The sequence below is a fragment of the Haliotis asinina genome, chromosome 12, assembly GCF_037392515.1.
Source record: "Haliotis asinina isolate JCU_RB_2024 chromosome 12, JCU_Hal_asi_v2, whole genome shotgun sequence".
NCBI classification, from domain to species: Eukaryota; Metazoa; Mollusca; class Gastropoda; order Lepetellida; family Haliotidae; genus Haliotis; species Haliotis asinina.
Window position 1 is genome coordinate 36,350,835 of NC_090291.1, and position 25,103 is coordinate 36,375,937.

The 25,103-nt window shown below is 42.9% G+C and overlaps 1 protein-coding gene across 1 annotated transcript in view; it reads left to right on the forward strand.

The window, feature by feature from the left end:
* The window catches only part of LOC137259002 (uncharacterized), a 69,460-nt gene that overhangs the window by 8,333 nt on the left and 36,024 nt on the right, over positions 1 to 25,103 (forward strand). Inside the window, exons 10-41 of the mRNA XM_067796703.1 lie at positions 379 to 408; positions 767 to 881; positions 1,132 to 1,352; positions 1,988 to 2,102; positions 3,457 to 3,728; positions 5,409 to 5,523; positions 6,323 to 6,522; positions 7,597 to 7,711; positions 8,621 to 8,814; positions 9,506 to 9,620; positions 10,497 to 10,645; positions 10,936 to 11,050; positions 11,544 to 11,752; positions 12,015 to 12,129; positions 12,910 to 13,070; positions 13,882 to 13,996; positions 14,526 to 14,779; positions 15,156 to 15,270; positions 15,553 to 15,701; positions 16,018 to 16,132; positions 16,892 to 17,118; positions 17,348 to 17,462; positions 17,993 to 18,168; positions 19,148 to 19,262; positions 19,865 to 20,091; positions 20,578 to 20,692; positions 20,903 to 21,054; positions 21,698 to 21,812; positions 22,235 to 22,461; positions 22,974 to 23,088; positions 23,612 to 23,778; positions 24,587 to 24,701. Coding sequence (XP_067652804.1) covers positions 379 to 408; positions 767 to 881; positions 1,132 to 1,352; positions 1,988 to 2,102; positions 3,457 to 3,728; positions 5,409 to 5,523; positions 6,323 to 6,522; positions 7,597 to 7,711; positions 8,621 to 8,814; positions 9,506 to 9,620; positions 10,497 to 10,645; positions 10,936 to 11,050; positions 11,544 to 11,752; positions 12,015 to 12,129; positions 12,910 to 13,070; positions 13,882 to 13,996; positions 14,526 to 14,779; positions 15,156 to 15,270; positions 15,553 to 15,701; positions 16,018 to 16,132; positions 16,892 to 17,118; positions 17,348 to 17,462; positions 17,993 to 18,168; positions 19,148 to 19,262; positions 19,865 to 20,091; positions 20,578 to 20,692; positions 20,903 to 21,054; positions 21,698 to 21,812; positions 22,235 to 22,461; positions 22,974 to 23,088; positions 23,612 to 23,778; positions 24,587 to 24,701 — 4,855 coding nt within the window. The remainder of the gene's footprint in view (positions 1 to 378; positions 409 to 766; positions 882 to 1,131; positions 1,353 to 1,987; positions 2,103 to 3,456; positions 3,729 to 5,408; positions 5,524 to 6,322; positions 6,523 to 7,596; positions 7,712 to 8,620; positions 8,815 to 9,505; positions 9,621 to 10,496; positions 10,646 to 10,935; positions 11,051 to 11,543; positions 11,753 to 12,014; positions 12,130 to 12,909; positions 13,071 to 13,881; positions 13,997 to 14,525; positions 14,780 to 15,155; positions 15,271 to 15,552; positions 15,702 to 16,017; positions 16,133 to 16,891; positions 17,119 to 17,347; positions 17,463 to 17,992; positions 18,169 to 19,147; positions 19,263 to 19,864; positions 20,092 to 20,577; positions 20,693 to 20,902; positions 21,055 to 21,697; positions 21,813 to 22,234; positions 22,462 to 22,973; positions 23,089 to 23,611; positions 23,779 to 24,586; positions 24,702 to 25,103) is intronic.

Genomic DNA, 25,103 nt, shown 5'->3' on the forward strand with positions numbered 1-25,103 from the left:
ATCTACGACCATCATGGGTTGCTGAGGACCAGTTCTAGCCCGGCTCTTCAGTGGGGGAACGGTTTATTGGTGTAGCCTTGATCTTTCAACATGCACAAGTAGCCTCGAATAAACCCATCTGACGTTACCATGAGAACCTACCGCATCACAATAAATGAATCATTATTTCAATAACAACTGACAAATGACATGTTCAAAGCGCTGATATCCTTTCGGCGAAAAAGCGTTGTTTTTTTCGTTACAAGCATGATATTTAGAATAGCAAATGTTCTAATTCCACATATGACAAACCTCATTTACTGTTAACCATATATATCATATATATTGAGAGTTGATTCCTGATTTCTGTTTGAACTCTGTTTTACTCCCTGTTGCCAGATCAAGCGCCACCGACCCCCGGACCGAATGGTAAGCAAATGGTTAATGATTAATATCAGAACATTTATAAACAAACGTTATTTGTTATTAAATGGCCATAAATAACCCATGTAAAACTTAAAATGGTGTTTTGGTCAACACCACATGTAACTAGTTCTGATATTGTCAATATGTCAACATACGAGGAATTACTTGTACCAATAACTACGTGGTCAAAGTCTTCTTTGATCCGGGTTCGGCTCAGCACATGGGTTCAATGCTTGCAGCCCATTCCGGGCGTCCCCCGCTGTAATATTGATGGAATTGCTTTTAGAAACTGTGTAAATACAAAACCACACATGTAACACAATACAGAAATATAAGTCTGACATTCACTGTTCCTGTGTAGATGCATGCGTGTACCAGGGTCAGAGATACAAACAAGGACAGACATGGGCCATTGGCTGCGACCAACGATGTGTCTGTGAAAACGCAATCTATGGCTACTATCGGTGCTCCAATACGTAAGTGTACCCATTCTTCCACCCCTTCACCATAAAAAGGATGACGACTCTGCCCCCTCCTCCTACCCTGAAATGGTAATTAGATGTAACTAGAATTTAGAAATTGAAATTTATAAATTCACGATAGAAACCAACACCACAATATGCTTTTGTTTTAAGGGTATCATAATATCGTTGAAGATGGGTAATGGGCAAGCTGAAATTTGATTCACTTTCATTAATTCTACGTCATGGGTGCTCCTCTACACAGGTGCCCAACGTACGATAACCTACCTCCTCAGTGCCACACTCAAAAGAAGGTCAGCGACTGCTGTGAAACAGTCAGGTGTTCATCCGGGTCTTTCTACTCCTCATCTACCAACCTTCAGACTATCGGCAGTGGAGGAGGCATCAACATCAACGGTGTGACATCCACAGGCTCAGGACAGGGAGGCACCTCCCTAGGCACGGGCATGCAGCCCCCTCAACTATGTAAGAGGAGTTAATTGTTTATACCGCGCAAAGTTACCTTTGATTGACGAACATCTATTAACAAACTGGACTTCAGCTTCAAATATACTAAAAATAACTGCATACCGACTTGGTGTCTGCATGTTTATGGGTGGTAGCAAGTAGCCTTCTGAAACCTGTACAATGAGATGTTTTATATCAATTCCATCACAGACACACTCACTGTGTACACGCATCGTGGTTGAGAGAATATTTTGTAAAAGACATGTAATTTCTAAATAATCAGAAACAAGAGCCCCTTTCTATTTATCAAATGTGCGATTTCGATCAGCTCTATTGAAATATACTGAACAACAAAAGAAACGCGACTGTTTATTTATTTATTTATTTATTTTGTATTGTTTGGTTTTCTTGCTTTTTGGGGCTTTTTTTCGTTAAATACAAGACACTAACATAAGTACTTACTTTTATGAGATTTTACATTTTCGAAAAATGCGATTCTTTAGCTGTTCAGTGTAGATATGTTCTCGCTTGAAATAGTGGAACAGAGAAAACGCTGTAAAATTTGAATTTCACTCCACGAAAATGCATAACCTCCACATACTGACTACACGTGCCACATCGCATCACCTGTTTGACCTATTTCCTGTCGACAGCCGGGTGTCTTTACAATGGTCAGCTGTACGTTCAGGACCAGCAATGGGAAGATAATTGCGCCACCGTCTGTACATGCAACGACGCTTCAACGGGAATATATGCATGCAGAGAAAGGTACTGACGCAAACCAGTAGTGTCACATGTCAGTGCACCAGTGATGCCACATGTCAGTACACAAGTAATGCCACATGTCAGTACACTAGTAATGTCACATGTCAGGACACCAGTAACCTTACACGTCAGTACACTAGTAACCTTATACGTCAGTACACTGGTAACCTTACATGTCAGTACACCAGTAATGTTACATGTCAGTACATCTGTAATGTTACATGTCAGTACACCAGCAATGTTACACGTCAGTATACTAGTAACCTTACACGTCAGTACGCAAGTAATATTACATGTCAGTACAGCAGTAATGTTACGTGTCAACACGCAGGTAATGTTACACGTCAGTACACTAGTAATGTTTCATGTCAGTACACAAGTAATGTCACATATCAGTACACCAGTAATGGTACACGTCAGTACACTAGTAACCTTACATGTCAGTACACCAATAATGTTACATGTCAGTACATCTGTAATGTTACATGTCAGTACACCAGTAATGTTACACGTCAGTACGCAAGTAATATTACATGTCAGTACACCAGTAATGTTACATGTCAGTACATGGTGTAAAATTATACTCACTCACTCTTACGGTGAAAAAAGTACATTTATTTGGAAATGAAGTACCCACACGCATTATTGTCTCTTTGACCCCTTTCTTCTAACTATATGATAGTGACACCACGTTCACTAATAATTCCACTATGTTCCTTTTTGGTGAAACATCTCTTCATCTTTCCATTGTGCACGAAACATGTTCTCATGGTGACAGGGTGTCATATTGTGCAAAGTGATCTTAGTACTAATCTGACCCTAACTCACGTACTTTAACATCAACTTGCGTCAGTTTATCGCAAAGGTGGTCGCAACTCCCACGCCTTAAAATTAACTTGCGTCAGTGTTCGCGCTAAGGTGAACGTAACTCCCATACCTTAACACAGATTTACGTCAGTCTTATCGCTAAGCTTATTGTAACTCCAATGCGTTAAGAAGGACGTACGTCAAGATTGCTCAGTACGACAGCGCCCCGGTGTATGTTTTCCGTAGGGCTGAGTGATATAGAAAACCGCATCTTCATCAGTAAGATACAGTACGGGCTGTGGGGTGGCCTAGTGGTTAAAGCCTTCGCTCGTCACGACGAAGACCCATGTTCGATTTCCCAAACAGGCTCAAATGGAGCAGCCAATATCTGGTATCCCCCACTGTGATATCGCCTGAATATAGCTGAAAGCGGCGTAAAACTACTAAACTCACTAAAGCTCACCCTGCCTAAGATAAATATACACATTCTCAAAAACAGCAACAACAAATACCACGAAAAACAAGTAGTAACCGTAACTGTTTCTTCCAGATGTCCCAGGTTTGACGGAGTTCCTGCAGGCTGCCAGATGATCACTGACCCCAGCGACAAGTGCTGCAAAGTGCCACAGTGCCCATCCTCCATTACCTATGTTGCCAAGCCCGTGTACCAACCTTGGAAACAAACCACCTCCCTAGTGAAACCACCAAGCATCACTGACCTTACATCCGGCTTCTATACAGGCGAAGTAACTATCAACTTCAGCGGCGGGACGGTAGCGCCACCAACCCTACCAGGCGGGCCTGTACAGACTGGAGGCATAGGTACGCCATTATATCAGATGGGGACGCCGTTCTAGAAGGCATATACGTTAACACAATATTCACCTAACATGTGGGACGGGTAGACTAATATATACCAGCCACATAAGGAGACTGTGCATTGTCCAAATATTACCCTAGTTGGTAAGTACGATAACAATGTCAAAGGTACATATAGACTTTAATAGAGGGGCCATGAGACCATAATAAGTGGGGACAATTTCAATTTAAAAGTAAATCACAATGACGTCACGAGTCCACAAGCGGGACAAGGGTCAAATGACCATGTCACAAGCTCAATAACGGGTATGTCCACCGTCGGTATTGAGAACAGCAGTGCATCGACGACGCATAAAGTCTATCAAAGGAAGGCTTGTGCAAGGAAGGCTTGTGGGATGTCACGCCAGATTCTCTGAAGTTCTGTTGCAAGGTCAAGGACGTTATATAGACGAAGACGGCATAGACGTTGATCCATCTCGTCCCAAACTTGGTCTAACGGGGAGAGATCCGGACAGTCGTCACTGCAGTCTGAAACCTGTGGCAAAGATGAGTTACCCTTTTCCATCTGTCCTGTCTTGGGATTGTTACACGTCTAGTACGTGGCCGATCGATGTCGTCGTTTGCGTTCAGGTAGCGTCTCGCCAGTGCAGAAATGGTGGCGGTGGAAATGTGGAGCCACTTGTTGTTGAGACATTCCCCCAAGGACCATCCCAAAGGCCTCGTGACGTTGTACAGACGTTAGTCTTGGCATGCTATGTGTTTCAATAGCCGTTTACTGATTTGAACGATCTTGAGCTTTCCAAACAGACAGTATTGTATGGTATTCATTTGCTCTGTTTCTCTTTCCTGGAATGCACCTTCAACAACGTATTGCACGTCTCAAGGACGAAACCACTGACATCACGGAACGTGACACGTGCATGCATGTTGGATACATGTCTCTAATCTCTGAGTTTAAATCCTTATGTGTGTACACAGGTTTGATAAATTTAGATCTTCAATTTTTGTATGCACAATTTCTTTGTGTGTCCAGCATATAAGCGGCCTGGGTACTGGTGCAGTGTACATTGATTGATGGCGTCCCTCGCCGTGATACTAGAAATATCACAACCTACCAAACCTTGCTAAAATTGAATATTTGACGCAAGAACATATGAAACTATTCGTACTCCTTTTTCAGAGTGTACCTTAAAAATCCCAGTAAAATCTAGCAATGATTATTTATCATGTGATGTTATGAAATTGAATGTCAACATGTGATCTAATGATATCACTTGTCTATGACACTTACTTGAAACTTGCCTTAATTCGTTTGACCCGTGAAGATCCGGGTTAGAATTGATCTTCACCACCCCTGATTGCCTATGAAATGTACGTACAGGCCAAATGCCTACACGGACGGAATAAAGGTGTAATTCATTGAGCAGATAACGGGATCGAAATCATATGAAACCTGTTCCAGTTGACACAACAAGCAGTTCCACGTTGTTGACAAGGCCACTCTTACATGCGGGGCCACTACGGGTAGCTGTGTGATTAAAGCGTTCGCTCGTCAGGCCGAAGACCCGGGTTCGATCCCCGCACATGGATACAATGTGTGAAGCCCATTTCTGGCGTCCTTTGGCATGATATAGTTGGAATATTTGCATATACCGACGCTCTTTCACTCACTTTTCCATGCAGGTTACTGTGAGTATAAGGGCCGCCACTACCTTCAGAACGAGAGATGGGAGGATGGTTGCAAGTATAACTGTGTCTGTGAGCGGGCATATACTGGATCCTGGAGATGCTTAGACAGGTACACTACACAGCTTTATTATGTAATGGATACTTTTATCGATGCAGTACACGAATTCAAAATATTGCTCCAACGATCCGCTAAATATGCACAGTCTAGGTAAACTTGGTCTCAGTACTTTTCGTTACACGACACTAATGTGTCTAACAAAACCTAGCAGGGGGTCGCGTCAGGTAACCTTTGAGACTGACCAATCAGATCTCAACCTTACCAAATCGTGAAAGTGGACATACGCACGTATCTTTTGAACTTTTACCTCGGAAAGGTTAGTACCTGAACGATTCCAAATGTTATTTTCCATAGGTCACAGGTCGCTGAAAGGTTACCTGATTCGACCTCCTACTAGGTTTTGGTAGACTCAGTAGTGGAGCGTAACAAAAAGTACTGAGACTAAGTTTGCTTAGACTGGCAAACGAGAATACCCAAATGAAATGTTTTTTTATAATAAATATATCGCTATTCTGCATGTACGTAAACAAATCCGAAAACATTGCTTCAACATCCACTAAATATGCAAATGCGGTTTAATCAAATCACCTGTTTTTATGATAAATACATGGTTTGGTATTGTATATGTATGTAAACTAATCCAACAATAATGTTTCAACGATCTTCTAAGTATGAAAATAGGTTACCCAAATGAACTGTGTTTGTGATAAATACTATTTGCTATTGTATTTTGATACATTAAAAGCCAAAATCCTTGATCGGTCAGAACAGGTGTGTTGAAGGCATCTATGTTTTCTTCTTTTCCTCACAAATAATTCAAGTTTGTAATATACATTTATTATTTTTTCAGGTGTAAAACCTACACGAATTTACCGAAAGATGTGTGCTGGCTAATTCCGGATCCCAACGACGCATGTTGTCAGGTTCCGTTTTGTAAATTTAATCCTAAATTCGGTGAGATATACGGCACCGGACACCCAGGGACGTTCACGACCCCCCATATCACCCTTAAGCCTGCTGTTGTAAGTCAGACCACCTCCCCCAGGCCAGGTAAGGAACTGTAAATGCAGTTTGGGGTAAAGAAAGTCAGAACCTGTTTGATGATTAGGAGGAGGAAAATGATGAATATCTCTCATAACATTATAAAAGAAATATCTTCAACGGTCATATCTCACTGACTACGACTGTAGCTTTTTATGGTTTTTTCTTATAATGTAAATATCTTCAATGAATAAGATTCATCTCAGGGGTCCTAAGAATTTGTTTTTACAATTAGTCCTTTGTACATGTAAAACATTTCTTCAAAGGACAGTTATTCCTAGATATATTAATGTAAGAGCTGTTTCCCCCTAACCTTGTTTTAACAATCCCCCTGTGCATTCACCTGGGTGACATCTACTGTTATATCTCTCCCTAGAAGCCCAGTTCAACTCAGTCCTCCATAAACACCCATGGTCTCTTTGCAGTGAAAACGTACCGATGAATGTCACTTTAAATAGAAAGTGAACGAAATAAAGTGAAATTGAATCTGCATACCCTCTGTTTAAGAACTTTTATCCTAGGTTGGATAAAATTCTGAGATGTAAATGTTGAGTAGGTAAGGTAGAATTCTGCAGATCTACCCGTCCTTGTCAATTTCAGTCTATCTGCGGACATAGGTTTAGAAATTGTTTTCAATAACGCATTCTACAAGCTGACGGAATCATGTGATCAGGTTGACTTGGTTGACACATGTTGATACATATCACAATTGTGTAGATGGTAGCTCATGTTGCTGATCACTGGATTGTCTGGACTCAATCATATACATATTGCAGCAATATTGCTGAGTGCTAAACAACAAACCAGTCAGCTATTTCAATCCTCTACCCTAAGTAGTGATCACACTTTCAGCCTTTCTACCAACCACTACCCTTACTACCATCCCAGTTTGTCCCACACTCTCCACTATCCTTCACTAACAACGCCGCGCCATTTTTCCTGGAATCCCTAATCGCAAGAATGTCCCTCGAAGTATTCATACTTTTGTTTTGTCTCAAAGTACATGTCCAAACGTACCCCTCGCATGAAACACAAAATGCTGTTTATGTTGCGTTTCTAACACCCGGTGTTTGTCCCATCCAGCGTTCTGCGTGTACAAGGGCAAGAATTATGCGCAGGGCCAGCAGTGGTACGACGGCTGTAGCATGAAATGTTCCTGTGATAACGCACAGTCAGGATATTACAGGTGTTCCAACAGGTGAGACGAGCTGGTAATACATTTATGTCAGGTACAGTACATTCTGGAAAACCACGCCTTTTTCTGGGAAGGTCTACATACGTACATTGCTCTGTGAGCCTGGTTCCCTGGTCCCAGATATTTATCAGACTTGGCGCTTGGGATAACGCAGTGTTAAGCCCATTCCTGGTGTCCCTTGCCATGATATAACAGGAAGAGAGCTCAATGTGTCGTAAAACTTCACTGTCTATAAGACGATTTCCTGTCATTCACGTCCTCTTGATTTAAGAAATTTCGCTCTTTAACAACGATAATGAATTGTCATAGACCGACCATTAAATATTCTGCGTGTCATACCCATAAATCAACGTTTGGTCTTCAACAGCCCATTCTTGTCGTTAGAGGTGACTAACGGAATCGGGTGGTGGAGCTCGCCAACCTGGTTGACAAATGTCATTGTATCCCAATCCCATGGACTGTCTGGTCCATACTCGACTGTTTACAGGCCGCCACCATGTAACTGGAATTTGCTGGATGCGGCGCAAATGTACATTCACTCGCTTTCTCACTTCTGGTGTCATTGTCCCCAGATATGCAAGTCCATCAATAGTTTGCGCGAAACTGGTCACCCAGTAAACATGTATGCTTTCAATACCATGAAGGCATCTTTTCCTGAAAATCTCTGCCCACATCTAAGAATAATTAGTCAGTGTGGCAGCTTATCGTGACCCACTGCCAGTTAGTATTGGTGTGGTAGAAAGCAGGTTTCTTGACACAGGGGTTCTTGTATGGACCCTCTCCCACCACACCCCTACCACACCCTCTGGTGGACACCACTATCTAACCGCTGCAACGGCCCCAGTGTTGCTCATGTAGCCAATCAATAAAAAGCGTAGCGACAGGCACTCACCAGGTGTATTGTCCCCCCAGATGTCCCCTTTACTACAACGTACCCAAGGGATGTACAGAGCTGCCCGACCCCATGGATCCAACCTGCTGTAGCGTACCGCACTGTGACTTCACCCCCACCTCGGGAAGTATCTCTGGAATTGGCGCCCAGGCCACCATCCCCCCAGGACAAATTACCGGCACTGGACAGAACCCTGGAGAAAACCAAAAAATAGGTAAATGTGTAGTGTCAACGATGGAGAATCCTTTTGCTCGTAAAGGTTTAACAATGGTCATAACTGCGTGACAGGACACGATTTCTTTTTCTCGAACACCCGGTGTCACTGTTGATATTAAGTCATCTATTCATGTTTTTGTCACCACTATTTTATCTTTGTAATACGTTGCAAGGTCTTACAGGGACAAATGCCTGCAACATATCTGAAAACAAAACCACCGCTTACTCCATATTGCTTCTATATAATGTAAAGTTTAATAATCGTATAAACCCTTCAAGACCTGGTTAGGAGATTTAGCAACCCATTCTTGTCGCAAGAGGCAACTAACGGGATTTTTTATGATTCTCACTGACGTGGTTGCGTAGATCAATGTTCACGACGCCAGACTGGTCCACACTCGATTCTTTCCAAACAGTTACTATCTACCTATAATATTGTTGAGTGCGTTAAACAAATACCAGCCAACCAACCAACAAACAGAAAATTATCATACCCTTTTGTATCTATGATAAACACGATTTTGAAGTGACAAGCCCACTTCGAAATTTTGAAAATGAAATCAATCTGTCAAATCACGCCTGATGGCTTGTTTTGTATTCGCTCAGACATAACAGGTATTTGAAAACCCTTTCGAATACCTCTCTGTGCCAACATGGCTATTTGTTACTAATGTATGTTGTCTTTACAGGATACTGCCTGTACAAGAAGGTAAAATACAACCAGGGCCAGAAGTGGACGGATGGATGCCAGTACACTTGTGAGTGTGAAGATGCAGACAAAGGCACCTACAGATGCACAGACATGTACGTACAACTCAGACACGGCTTGTTATGAGAGCCGTAGGTGTGGGTAGGCTTGTGGATGAAGCGTTCGCCATTCGTGCCGAGTCAGGCTTCCATTCTAACAAATTTTAAATTGACTGGTATGAATGAGTGCGTTTAGTTTTACGCAACATTCAATATTTTTAGATATATTCAAGCAATATCATGAAATATTCTTCACACATTGTACCCATGTTGGGAATCGAACGCGGGTCTTCTGGGAGGCGAGAGAACCCAAAACCACTAGGGTATACTACTGTGACTATTAAACATGGCATAGGCAGACTCTTTGGTAGTTTTTTTCTAATAGTGGTGAACGCTCAGTAATAATGATTTCAGTCAGTCAGCTGGTTCCAAGTTTTAACCACCTGTTATGTATGGTCAAGACTCGAACATTCACAGAGCCCTGCAACATAGCTGGAATATCGTTGAGCAAAGGAAAGCCCACTCACTCACTCTTACCATACTGTAAGAAACGAAGGGTTTAAAACAATTAACACGCTTAAACGAATTTCAGAATTACCTGTCATCATGTGTATTGTATATATGTATATCACTTACAAATGCATCTTTGCATGTTGGCCGGTGACCTCAAATACAATAAACTCATTTGGTCTTGCACTTACCCGAATTGAAAGTTTTCTAAATATTTATGAAGGAAGGTTGTAAATTTGAATTTATGAACAATGTATTGACAAGGCAGTGAACATTTTAGCTTGTTCCGGGACCAAAAGCAAATGAAGATTGCAAATATATAGCGAGCGTTTGAGAGTTATTTTGGTGGGTTTTCGTTCTGACATCTTCAGATGCTCCTGTTAATGAATTTACTTACTTTCACAAACATCTTTGTCCACACAGGTGTCCTCGTTATGCTAACCTACCCCCGATGTGCCGGCTTGTGACCGACTTTGCTAACCCTTGCTGCCAGCTACCGGACTGTAACTTCCAGGGAACTTCTGGAGGAATCTCTGGCGCTGGGCAACTCACACCATCCCCGGGGCCACAACGTATGTATGCGTGTTAATATAGTCAGACAGGAGATAAAGATCATGCACCGGTCAATTTCCGTTTTTATTGAGCGTTTGGAGCGTTTCAATAACGCCATGCATTTGGCCACTCCTATCATCTGGAGTTCAATCATAACTAAACTGTAAAAGTTTCCTGCTGCAGTTATCTGGCACCAGGAAGTAACGTGTGTGCAACGGATTCTTTGACAAATTGGATTTGCTGAAGTCAGTCCCAAGACCATCACATTTTGTTTTGAGATATTGGTTGTAGTGGTGCACATCTGTTTCAGCCACATGTACCTACAGGACTGCCAAGTACTACCAGGGCCAGACATGGATGGACGGCTGCAGCAAGTCCTGCCGTTGTGAAGACGCCGTGAAAGGACTCTACGTATGTGACGACAGGTACGTTTCACAGCATCTCTTCCTCAGACACAGTTTTTTGATATCATAACATGTCATAGAAGTAGCCTTATGATTAAAGCGTCACTTTCGCCGAAATCCTGGGTTCAGTTCGCGAGGCCTACTTGTGGGCTTGTCTCGACATGATATGGCTGGAATATTGCCCAAACTGCCTCAAGCCATACGCAATACCCACAGACTTGCAAAGACGATATTGTCCAGGCCATGGACCCCGTTCAAAACTTTGCGGTCCATAACGTATAAAGTTATTTGAAAGGATATTTGTCCATGACTATAATGTCCATGAGTCTAAAGGAATAATGGACGGAAGTAAAGCAAGTGGTTCGTTCGTGAAGCCGCAGACAGTGGTACACTGTGTTAGGGACACTACTGATGTCAGCCGTAGCGAAATTGTTGAGTGATAAACATCGAGGTAAAACATTCTTGAAAATGGTAAAACATATATAACGTCTGTAATACATTTATTTTATTCAAGATGTCCAACGTTCGGTTCGCTCCCACCCCAGTGTCAAATGGTCACTGACCCGGCTGATCCCTGCTGCCAGAAGCCACAGTGCCAGTTTGTACCGACGACAGGTTCAACTACTGGTAACGGGACGCCGAACAAGATCCCCACCCTCGCTCCTGCAGTTATCAACGGCCAGGTTCCCACCCCCATGCCTGGGCAGACCCCCACACCCGTCAGTGAGTAACCCACACATCTCCCCATGGTATCCCCCGTACACAAAAATATTATTGTAGAGGTAATTATGCAAAGACACGAGCCCTAGTTTGAATCTAAGGGTCCGTATTTTCGACCTATGCCAACTGAAGATAAATGGTTTGTATTTTTATTCCGAAAACGTTGTCTTTACTTCTGTTTGCAGATGTAAAATTGTACATTTGAATAATGTTCAATGTCTGCGCTGAAGCTATATAAACTGTGACCACAAATATTATTTTTCAGCCATGTGTACGTACAAGGGTGTACAGTACAAGAAAGGTCAGACCTGGCAAGACGGCTGTAGCTATAACTGTGAATGTCTAGATGATCAGACTGGAAAGTACAAGTGTACTGAGAGGTTAGTGTCAGTGTCATCTTATCTGGGTGTTTGGATGTTAAACGAGAATGCATTTACGGTACAGGTCATGTTTGAAACCTTCGAAAACCCGTGCCATAAATTCCATGTAGGTCCTTTTTTGGTAGCATTTCCATTAAAAACCGTGAAGATCCGGGTTAGAATTGATCTTCTGTATCCATCATTGTCGTAAGAGGCGACTAACGGGTGATCAGGTTCGCTGACTTAGCTGGCATCGTATCCCAATTTTTTGCATAGACTGTTGTGCATGCTGTTGATCACTGGGTTGTCTGGTCCAAATTAGATTATTTGCATAACTTCGCCATATAGTTAGAATGTTTCTGCATACGACACCAAACTCACTCACTCTCGATCAAAGGGCTCGTGCACCACCTCGGAAACTCCGAACACCCCAGACACTATCAACTTATGGTCCGCGGGGTCGGTTCCCGGAATATGGCTTAAAGCCACACCCGCTCTCTCACTGATTATCCTCTTCAACTATGCCTATTGGCACAGTTGCATACGTTTACACCTGTTTTTTTCATTGTCCATCCTAAATGTTCCCAGCTGTCTTGAGGTGACGCTGGAACCGCAAGAACCTAGTTCCATTCCCCACATGAATACAATATGTACAATCTTCTGCCGTGATATTGCTGGAATATTGCTAAAAGTGGCATAACCCCTCACCCACTCACTCACTTGCTAACTAGGTGTTATCCTGATGAGGAAACAGATTACGTATGCCTACCTATAACACCGACCTGTCCCGCGGTATTCCAGATGTCCTCGGTTTGCTGGGTTGCCTCCCCAGTGTACGTTGATGAAGAACCCAAGTGACCCCTGCTGCCAGATGCCTGCATGTGACTTCAACACCAACTCCGGTGGCTTGACAGGTCAAGGTCAAATCACACCCGCGCCAGGTGTCACGCCCAAACCTAAAGGTCAGTTTTCAGGAGTCCGATAAGCCAGAAAATCCAGTCCATTTTGAATTTCGACTTCTGTGCAGAGGTACTAAGATTCCTTTGCTTACAAGTAAAGAAAACAAATTCTGGAATTAAACCTTTAAAACGAAACGGGTAACTTTGACAATGCATTATGTTGTCGAAAGGTAAAGTGACAGTTTTAGGTATTGTGGATTCTCAGAAACACATGATTACCCGTTCCTATGCTCATCAAAAGTTTTGGTTTCAAAGGTTGAATCAATACTCAGAGACCAGTATTTCCAAAAATGACGAAATGAACAAGCGTGTAGTTCGAAAGTAAAATTAAACCAAAATGTGAAACCCAGTTTATGCTTTGAAAATTACCTTTTCCGTCCCAAACCTATACATATTCCAAATTTTAGATTTAAGTTATCAAATGATAATGTACTGACAAAAACAGACCCTGGTACACCGGCCATAACAGACTCTGTAAACTTCGCAATGCTCTGTTCGGGACGAATACCATTATCCTCTCAAATGTGAAGCTCTTCTCCATCAGAATAATTTCCCAGATTATTTCTATAAATGGCCTATTTTGTTTAAGCGTAAACGGATATTTCACTTTATAAACCTCGTTAAATTTTTAAATGCCTCGTCAAATGCACTGGATTTTTTTTGAATTGTGCTATAATAATAATTTATTCTACTAGTCTAGTATCCGCCATCTTGATTGTATATTTATGTTAAATTGTCTATTATTGTATTCTCGTGTACCACCATGGGTGGGTTTTAAAGCATATGATATTCTGACAATGTCTCCTGGCTGTAGGGGTGTGTGTGTACAAGGGTACAAACTATGCTACTGGTCAGCAATGGTTCGACGGCTGTGATTACACCTGTGACTGCGAGAACGGTGACCAGGGCATATATCGTTGTAACAAGAGGTAACTATTATGAGAATTATGAGTGAAATATTATTTAACGTAGTCAGTCCGAGAACTTTATACGATACCATCAAATCAAACACATGGTACAGCTACCTCACACGTTACGCCATTACACTTTACGCCAAATGAAGCGTTTGTCAATTATTTTGTTTTGTTTTGTATTTTTTATCTTAAATACTACCAAAAACTGTACTTTACTGAGAATTGATTGCAATATGTTGCCTGTTCTGATCTAAATGGCATAGGGTATACAAATATCTGAACTGAAACAACCTTATAACAACCCTGCCCTCTAGACCATTTTGTTTATACATTCGACCTGCATGTGGTGTCTCCAGGGGCGGTGGGGTAGCCTAGTGGGTAAAACGTTCGCTCGTCACGCCCAATTACCGAGTTCGATTCCCCACATGGGTACAATGTATGAATCACATTTCTCGTGTCCCCCTCCGGGATATTGCTGGTATATTGCTAAAACGGCGTAAAACTACACTCACTCACAAGTATCTCCATGTTTGTCTCAACACAGATGCGCTGTGTACGACAACCTGCCCAAGGAATGCCATCTGGAGGCAGACCCCCAGGATCCATTCTGCTGCAAGCGCCCAGCCTGCAATTTCACTTCAACCGACGGCTCTCAAACAGGCAACGCACTCCCATCCGTCCCCCCGGGCACAATTACAGGAGGCAGCGTTATCCCCACCCCTAACCCAATCCTATCCCCATCTCTAGGACCTGGGGTATCACCCACACCAGGCCCTGGTATGGTGCCTCTGCCCAAAGGTAAATATTAGCCATGCTCTTATACATGTATGTCATGTAGAATCTATAGAATCTATGTATTCTCATAAACACGCACATATCCTCCCTCTTTCCCACGTCTCTCTCTCTCTCTCTCTCTCACACACACACGCACGCACACACACATACATACACATAGATAGATAGATAGATAGATAGTTAGATAGATAGATACTCACACATCGGCCGTCATGACATGGGAAACAATAACGCGAGATTTAGAAAATGGCAGGACAAAAGGGGACGAGGATTGCACCCCTGCACTCACCGTCTGATACTGCCAATGTGACCACAACCGCTGCTGTTTTAGTATGGTATGTTAGGCATAACACTAAACACATGTTCCCTCCTTCGTCAGATGTGTGCGTGTACAAGGGCAAGCAGTACGCCCAGGGAGAGAAGTGGCAAGATGGCTGCCTCTACAACTGTGAATGCCTTGATGCCCACTCCGGCAAATACAAGTGCACTGAGCAGTAAGTAAACTCACAACATTTGTACCACCAGTTCCTGAGCCTGCTGCGCTTCATATCACCAGTTCAATATTTTCTGCCGCGGTTACTGTAACGGACCATTCAGCAATGAAATATTTTGGTCTTTGTTCCCCTCGTGATACTGCTGAAATAGCTGATGTTCAAAACTGACGTAAAATTAAACTGACCCACTCACTCATGTCAGCATAACCTGCACATATTAGTCCATCTTGGTATCATGGATAATGGACAAGTTACATTTATGTACACACGGTGTATCTACAGGTGTCCCAGGTACGCCCAGATCCCGTCCCAGTGCCGCCTCGTCAGAGACATGTACAACCCTTGCTGCCAGACACCTGTCTGTAACTTCTCACCTACTTCCGGTCAGGCCACAGGAAGTGGTGTTCCCCCGACACCCCCAGCCCAGACAGGTAAGGAAAGTATTATAGTTCCTGAATTTAGCAACTTCCTTCATCTTACTTTATAAGTGTTCATTTCAATTCAGTAAAACCGAATTTCGTAGAAAGAACAAAACCTACAATAATAAGTTTCAAGTTTCAGGCTGCATAGTTTTCAGATATTTGCAATGCTTCGTATTGGGAAAATAACTGACATTTAGGATGACACACAACTTTTATCATGAAAGAACATGGACACTGAGCTGAGTGATTTCGTTTCTCGAAATGAACAGAAACTTGTTTCCATAAAATAGATAACTGACGCTCATATCGTGTTGCGTTGGCGCAGATTTCTGTGTGTACAATGGCGCCAACTTCAAGCAGGGTGCCACATGGAATGACGGTTGTGATCTCGTCTGCACGTGCGAGGATGCCAAGAATGGCGTGTACAGATGTGACGAGAGGTGGGTTTTTGATAGTATCCTGCGACACCTTGAGGTCATCATAGGTGAACCACAGCAGTTCGTTCTTCAGAGGTGCCTCCCTTGGGCGTACCGGAAACCTGTGACTGCAGGTTCCAATTGCGGACGTTCCTGATTATGCTTCTAGATTTAGCATCACTCTGGTCATGCTCGTATGCTTTATCAACGTACTGGTCCTAAAGCAGTCTGGACTTTCGTTTCACTCTAAGAGCCCTGATATGACATTTAAAAAGTAGGGGATATTCCATTTCACGAAAATACCCAAAACCAATGCCAATACATATGGGGAAACGTAAAGATATATCCACACTGACGAAACATTTCCAAAGGGATGGAATAGATTGACACATTTCCCTTCATCACCTGTTGTGCTTGACTTCCAGGCGATATGATAAGAGTCATGACGTTTACGACTGTCATTGGCTGTTACCGGTCACATGTCCCAATCAAAGAGCTCCTTGTTATGTGTTTATATGCTTGCTTTATTACGAGATACTGAATACATGACCCGAAATGAATATACATTCCGTGATATAAGTATTAAATGAGTGAAATTCACATTTAAAACATTGTAAATACTTACTGTCCTACAGATGTGTAGATACATATAAACCAATCACGATCGATCACAGATATTATGATCGATTCCTTTAATACTATTTTCTACCGATCAATCATCGATGAAATCGACTAATCGGAACACCACTGCCACATACCTGCAACGTACATGTTGTATTGCAGGTGCGCTAACTACAAGGCTCAACCAGGGTGCTCTATGGTGGCTGACCCCAAGGATAAGTGCTGCAAGATACCCTTCTGTCAGCCGGTCCTGCTCCCCACCCCTCAACCAGGAGTCAACCCGGGTCAGAACCCGACCCCCTTCCCCTACCCTGTACCCACAGGTGTCCCAGGGAAGATCCATGGACAGACAGTCAACAAACCGAACACCAACAATCCAACCAATGAATGTAAGTTGTGGAGGTATAAAATATAATGCATGAAATGTATGGACGTGATAACGTCAGTTCCAGAGTTGTTGTGCTACCATGCATCGTATTCTTTATCTTACCTCACACACAACTGTCGTTTTCACTCACTCACTCACTCACTCACTGGAGACCAAGCTCGGATGTAGATAAAGAGTCTATTGTTTGTATTACCTGGTAATTATCGCCGGATAATGTTGTGTGTTCCCAGCGTTCTGTGTGTACAACAACATGAACTACAAGACTGGTCAGAAGTGGGAAGACGGATGTCAGTACTCCTGTGTATGTGATGATGAGAAGACTGGCAAATATACCTGCGTCCAAAAGTACGTCATCTCATGATAACAATCACTGTTGTGAAAGACTACTTCTCGAATTATCCAGGGGACAATATCAAAGCCAAGAGTATATAAATTCTTGTCTTTTTCATTTCCGTCTCTATTTACATGTGAAACACTTGATGCTTACACATTTGTCCAACGCTTTTTTTATTTATCGAAGGATAACAGCCTCAAATAGTACAAAATATTTGTTTTAAATGAGCTGAAATTGTCAGACATTTCGTAATCATGAAATATGGCAAATTCTGAACGCACGGATTGGGGATTGCCCACACAGTGTTCTATTATTCGATTCTACTTCTACACTTTTTCTTGCCAAGGTAAAGGTCACCGGAAACATCCTCTGAAGAGTAGTTTCGTACATGTCGAATTTCTGTCATTATTTAGAAATCCCACTCACCACAGTTTCCACCTCATCCAATCAGAATGGAAATTAGGAATACATACACTTTGTAAATATGTACTATTGGGAAATAGCACATACCGTGCCAAATATCTGCAATTTCCTATCCTAGGTGTACCCCGTACTCGAACATTCCCGCCTACTGTACCCTGGTGGTGGACCCGCAGGATGCTTGCTGTAAGAAACCACTTTGCCAGAACCCACTGGCGCTCCAGACAACAGCCTCACCCGTCCCCGGAGTCAGCCCCACCCCGAACACCAACATCATCAATACTCCTCTTCCCCAACGTAAGTATCAACACAGACGTCAGTGCAATATGAACTGTTGCAACGTTAGACCGTTGAGTGGCCATGGATCTCATTGTTGCTATGACAACATGTCCGTTCTTTTAGTGGCAATATCAATAGGTATATTCCTTTTAGTTGTACGGATTTATAATTCTTCACCTTTAACTTAAATGCAATATCTAGTTTGCAAATAGGGAGTAAATGACAACTCGATCGTCGCAAGCACTTGCTGGAATTCAACTATTCCTTGTCCAAGTGAATACATAGTCCTTTGCTTGCCTTGTGTTGAAAAGACTTTTCATGCTAGAAGTTAGCCATTTTTTTCGTGTAAGCCCGATAGTTTGAAAAAGCTTTATGTTTAGATAGTTCTTAAGGTGTGTACAAATTTTAATTGCAAAAATCATGTGGCCCGAGTTTTTTAAAATAATGGTAGCGCCTCCCAACTTCTCAGTGCAAATGATCAAACAAATCAGATCTCCTCTCTGTAACGTTGCCTCTGACATATGGAGTAGATCACAGGCGATCACAAGGCCGTTGCAGACTTTGCACAAGAAATATTGCCGTTTGTGCAATGTTATCTCATCGTTCACTTGTCAAAACACTGACTGTTTGCCCGCTTGCTGCAACCAGGCTGCGCCTTGATTGGTTATTTAAATCACCGACTACACACCACAATGAATGTATTCGGTGGTGATGAGGGGATGTGATATACACCCGTGATGTAATGACGATGTGAGTCATTAATATCCCGCTACAGAGCAGAATGGAAATATTTGTTTCACAGGTGAATTCCTCATTCATGACAATGAATAATTGCACTATTAGCATGACCAAGGGTTATTGCTTTTCCCATATTTAGCAACGTCTGTGTGATATATTTGAGAACACAATCACAGTGGGTGAATAAACGACCGACGGTGTTTCGAGCTTGATTAGTACATTAATACATGCCTAACTGTGTGATCCTCTTTGACGACAGCAACTTGTGTATACAAGAATCAGCGTTATAACGAGGGTCAGGAGTGGTATGACGGGTGTGACAAGAAATGTGTGTGTGAAGACGGCAAGAATAACTACTACAGATGCAGCTCCAGGTAAGGTTCAAGGTCAAAAACAAGGTCACGGTCAAGTTCAAAGTCACGTACTTGAATATCACCATGATGTACTCCGTACTCTGTTTAAAGTTGAGTTGAATGATAGAAACATGACGTATTATCCTCGTGTCACTGATAATGATGCATTATCCATGCGATACTGATAATGGTTGAAGGGATATCACCAAAAATGGTGAACTCACTGCATCTCAGTATGATTCCGGTAATATTATCCTCAACAATCTGAAATATCACAACTCGTCTCCAAACTGTGTGAGGCGTTGTTTATACCAGCCAATCCACTTTCAAATTTGAAAGTTTAGTACTCACTTGTTGCCTATCAAAGCGGCCTACAACCCTAACTCTCTCAGTGTCTATCACAGCGGCCTACAATCCTAACTCTCTCACCGTCTATCACAGCGGCCTACAATCCTAACTCTCTCACCGTCTATCACAGCGGCCTACAATTCTAACTCTCTCACCGTCTATCACAGCGACCTACAATCCTAACTCTCTCACTGTCTGTCACAGGACCTACAATCCTAACTCTCTCACTGTCTGTCACATGACCTACAATCCTAACGTTTCACTTTAACGCGCAGGTGTGCTAGTTATGGAACTATCCCACCACAGTGCCGTCTGGTAGCTGATCCCAAGGACCCACAGTGTTGTCAGGTTCCACAGTGTACCCCTACTCCTGGGCCTAATGGCTACCCTACCCCCGGGCCTGGCGTATCTCCGACACCTGTCAACATCCCCACCGGTATCATAACGGGAGTCGCTCCTACTCCGACACCAGGACCCGGCGGACAGACCCCTCCTCCACGACGTAAGATTTCAAATGTCAATTAAGTCAAACTGGACTTTATTTTAATGTAGATGCCAATATCATCATAGTTACGTATAAATTAATGTGAGACATGATGACATTGTGACGAACGCCTGCATCACTGAACCGTAGCTCATAGGGTTTACCAAAGCAGTGAAGAAGTAATTGCGGAAGCACTTCTGGGTTTCGATCAATAGCAGGCCAATACACTGAAGCAGTGTAATATAGGGTATATATTGAAATATGAAACCTGGCCATGTTCTTTTCTTCCAGTAATTCGAAAAATGCAAATGACTGACTGAAGAAGTATGTAAAACCCCAATGGGCAAATAAATGATGACTATGAAGGTGTTCGTTCTCCATAAGACGCCTACCACATGCCTATAAAGTCTTCCCGCCCCACCCTTCATATTTCTACAACGTCTGAACACTCTTGGTTGTGTCTTCCGTATCGGTAATGCTTGAATATGCCCACCTTTGTTATAGACTCCTGTGTATACAAAGGGAGAGAATACCGCCAAGGGGAGAGATGGCAAGATGGCTGCAAGTACAACTGTGTTTGTGAGGACGAAACCACAGGCAAATACAAGTGTGGCGAGAGGTGAGGCAGAATTCATGAGTTCAGTTTGGTTTATACGTAACACCAGTTTCATTAAACGAGTTAATGATCTGGGTATCAAACGAGGAAAAGCGAGCGGTAAGTAGGGTACACTGAAAATAACAGACGAGCGCTTAGCCAATCAGAAAACGACTTTTATATGTGAGGCGAGGTAATGTATTATCCACGTGTTACTTAATAACTTGTCCACAGGTGCCAGTCCTATCCTTTCGTGCCACCACAGTGCACTCTCCAGCGTGATCTGAACGACATCTGTTGCAACAAGTTGACATGCGACTACTCCAAGCCTACAGTGAACCCAAATGTCTCACCTCAACCCAACAAGACACCTGTTCCAGTACCAAGTGAGTGTAATGCTTCATCGCTTGTTAGGACGATGCTAGCCTAGTCTGTAAAGCGTTCGCTCGTCACGCCGAAGGCCTGGGTTCGATTCCCCGCATGGGTACAGTGTGTGATGTCCATCTCTGGTGTCCCCTGTCGTGATATTGCTGGAATATTGCTAAAAGCAGCAGACAATTATTCATCGTTTGTGCGTTATGGGTTCACGGCTACACAAGACAACCAGGTGTTATGCAAATCAGAGCTCAGATCCGGGTGGGTATCATGAGTAGGGTTTGGATGGGGTGGCTAAGACTTGAGGTAAGGAGGTGGGAGTGGGTAGGATGGGGTCGGGTTTGGTGGTAATGCGTAATGCACACAACACAAACACCTATTAACTAGGAAACGTTATATAGGCTCAGTCAAGCACTCGATACCAGACTAATGGTGGTTCAAAAAGTGTGATTCCGATTCACGGAACCCCGAGGTCTAAATGGTCTGAATCTAGCCTCTAAACCCAAGTTAGCTTCGGATCTAAATATAAGTGGATATAAACTATGATTTGTTCCCAGACGTGTCGAAATAAAATCGGGTTTCAAGAACGGTACGTCACACGTCCCTGTCATAGTTGATTCAATGTCTGTATCGCCATGTGTTCCGCGTTCCCAGAATTCTGCGTCTACAAGGGCGTGGTCTACAAGCAGAACCAGGTATGGACCGAGGGTTGCGACAAGAAGTGTAGGTGCGACGATGCTGACACCAACTTCTACAACTGCTACGACAGGTGAGCCAACGACAGTTCGTTTAACAGTTAATCTTACGTTATAGATGAGGTACATGCAGAGTCGATTCGTTGTACAAGCCGAAAACAATTGCGATAACTCCGGATGGGAATTATTTACTTTTGATCCCCATCAATAAGATCAGTGTAGTGTATCCACGTAATTTGAAGGGCCATTCAGTTGTTGAAGCAGTAGGGAAGGTTCTTAATATATGGATGTACGTCTTTGTTACCGTTTCGATGTAGGTTCTAACATTAGCTTAATAACGGTATTAGAATCTCGGTGGAAACGACTCACACTTTAATAAAGACGTTCTACATCCATATAATGTTATCCTTCAGTGTTAATCCAGGATACTTAGATCCGTTTCCGTTTTAGTCGGTGGTTTTATTCAGGTTTTGAACATTATATCCATCCATTTCAGATGCCCGTCATACAACAACCCACCCCCGGGCTGCACTCTGATTGTTGACCCCAAGGACTCTTGCTGCCAAGTACCACAGTGCTTGGTTTCCCCAACCCTCGCCCCAGGGGCCACCCCTAACCCTAATCCGGGCCAGAACCCCACTCCTAACCCCTACCCGCTCCCAACTGCTGTTCCCGGGACCATCACAGGACAATCGCCTGACCACAACCCGCTACAGAAGATAGGTACGTTGAGACGTGTACAGGCCTTAGTGTCCTATGTAATTGGAAACCTTCTCCTGTTAGGCTCGCCACCTGTCCCATTCCCTGATTTAAATGAGTTTATTTGAGACATGTGTCTTGATATGAGTTCGAATGAAACAAAATTGAATTTTACATTTTTTTGGTACTGAACATGACTAGCTTTGACCGAAGATTCTTTAATAAATATATGAATGAAAACTGTACGCAAACAGAAATCAAATGTTTCTTCGACCTGAAATCGAATTGGCCCAAATTCTTGAATTTCGAAAACTCTCTCATTTCACTCAGTTTTGCTTATATATTTAGACATGAAAGAAGCGTTAAATTTACAGATGTGCGAAATACAAAAATCATACTGAAATCATTTTGAATATGGTTGATAATTGTCATAGAAATATCCAAACTTTTACGCAACTTCAAAATGTGACGTTTATGCTGGAGCAAATGGTTTATAGAAGTTTGTATGTGTGCCTGACAACTGCCTGTGGTTGTAGGGTACTGTATGTACAAGGGTGTGAAGTACACCCAGGGCCAGACCTGGCAGGATGGCTGCTCCATGAACTGCGAGTGTCTCGATGACAACACAGGCCAGTACAAGTGTTCCGAGAGGTGGGTTCTGCTTAGAATCATGATCTTTGGATTTATTTGGTAGTGTGTCGTTTTGTTGGTTGGTTGCTTTACGCCGCCTTCAGCAATATTCCAGCTATATGGCCGTGGTCTATGAGTAATCAAGGCCGTACCAGACAATCCAGTGACCAACAGCATGAGCATCGATCCACGCAATTGGGATACAATGACACGAGTTAACCACGTTAGAGAGCCTGACCACCTGATCCCGTTCGTCGCCTTTTACGCACAAACTTGGATTGCTGAAGGCCACCAGATGGATGAAACTGCGAGATCAGCAAATGTTTCCTGACTTATTTTGTTATTTTAAATGCTGCTTAGGACATGCAAAAAAGCTATGCTCCTAGGTTCGAATTCCGTTGATAATTATGGATGAAAATGTGTCAGTAGCATTCTCATGTCCATGGGTGTATTCAAACAGCGGCAGGCCTCACTCACTCACACAGAAACCCACCATAGCACCCGCACACCCACTAACCTCTCATTCACTCACTCACTCACTCAGGTGCCCCAACTACGTGAATATTCCAAGCTACTGCATCTTGGTGAAGGACCCGAAAGACAGCTGCTGCATGACCCCCACCTGCCCCGGGATCAATCCCAACCCAAGCAAAGTCAGCCCAACCCCCGGAACAAACATTACACCCACACCCGGGACACCCAAACTCAAAGGTAAGGAGAGACTCAATAACGTTTTAGTGCTCTTGCTGCGACACGTTTTTTTTCATCTTGTGTGAAGAATTTGGACTATTACTGTTTTGTGTTTTTGCAGCACGCGTATAATTTTCGCAATTCATGAAATATAAAATAATGGACGTTACCCCACCTGACACTTTCACATATAAATCGGACAAGGATCTGCGGAAAGGATTCCTGTTAATACAAATGTGATGGAACTGTGTATATGACATGTACGATCGGTGTATATGACATGTACGATTGGTGTATATGACATGTACGATTGGTGTATATGACATGTACGATTGGTGTATATGACATATACGATTGGTGTATATGACATGTACGATTGGTGTATATGACATGTACGATTGGTTTATATGACATGTACGATTGGTGTATATGACATGTACGATCGGTGTATATGACATGTACGATCGGGGTATATGACATATACGATTTGTGTATATGACATGTACGATTGGTGTATATGACATGTACGATCGGTGTAGATGACATATACGATTGGTGTATATGACATGTACGATCGGGATATATGACATGTACGATTGGTGTATATGGCATGTACGATCGGTGTATATGACATATACGATTGGTGTATATGACATGTACGATCGGTGTATATGACATGTACGATCGGTGTATATGACATGTACGATCGGTGTATATGACATGTACGATTGGTGTATATGACATATACGATTGGTGTATATGACATGTACGATTGGTGTATATGACATGTACGATCGGGGTATATGACATGTACGATTGGTCCTTACAGATGTGTGTGTCTACAATGGACGCTCCTACACACAAGGCCAGGAGTGGTATGATGGCTGCGATAAGAAGTGTGTATGTGAGGATGGCACGACGGGCTTCGTCAGGTGTACCGACAGGTAAGTTCAGACTTAATGTTCTGGCTTGTTGTGGGTAGTTAGCAGGACAAAATAGCTTAATTGCAGTGTGTAGATCATGTGGACATTTCAATTTCAAGGAGCTATGTGCTTGAGACGGCAGGTAAGTAGACTGATTAGTACTCCCTGGTGAATACATGCAGGTTTATACATGTACGCTTAGAAAATGTACGTTTTTATAGTTGAGGTGACCATCACGCTTCTTTAGGTGTAGCGGGACGTAAGCTCATGAAACGCGTTCTCACCTCGGGCACATGAGTTAGCTCAAAACTGCATATGTTCACCCAGCAGTGAATGGGTACCCGGTAGGATCAGATTGTCTTATACTTCGTATTGCAACTATGCACCCTGTGTATGACAGTATTGTTCATCAATGTACATGTA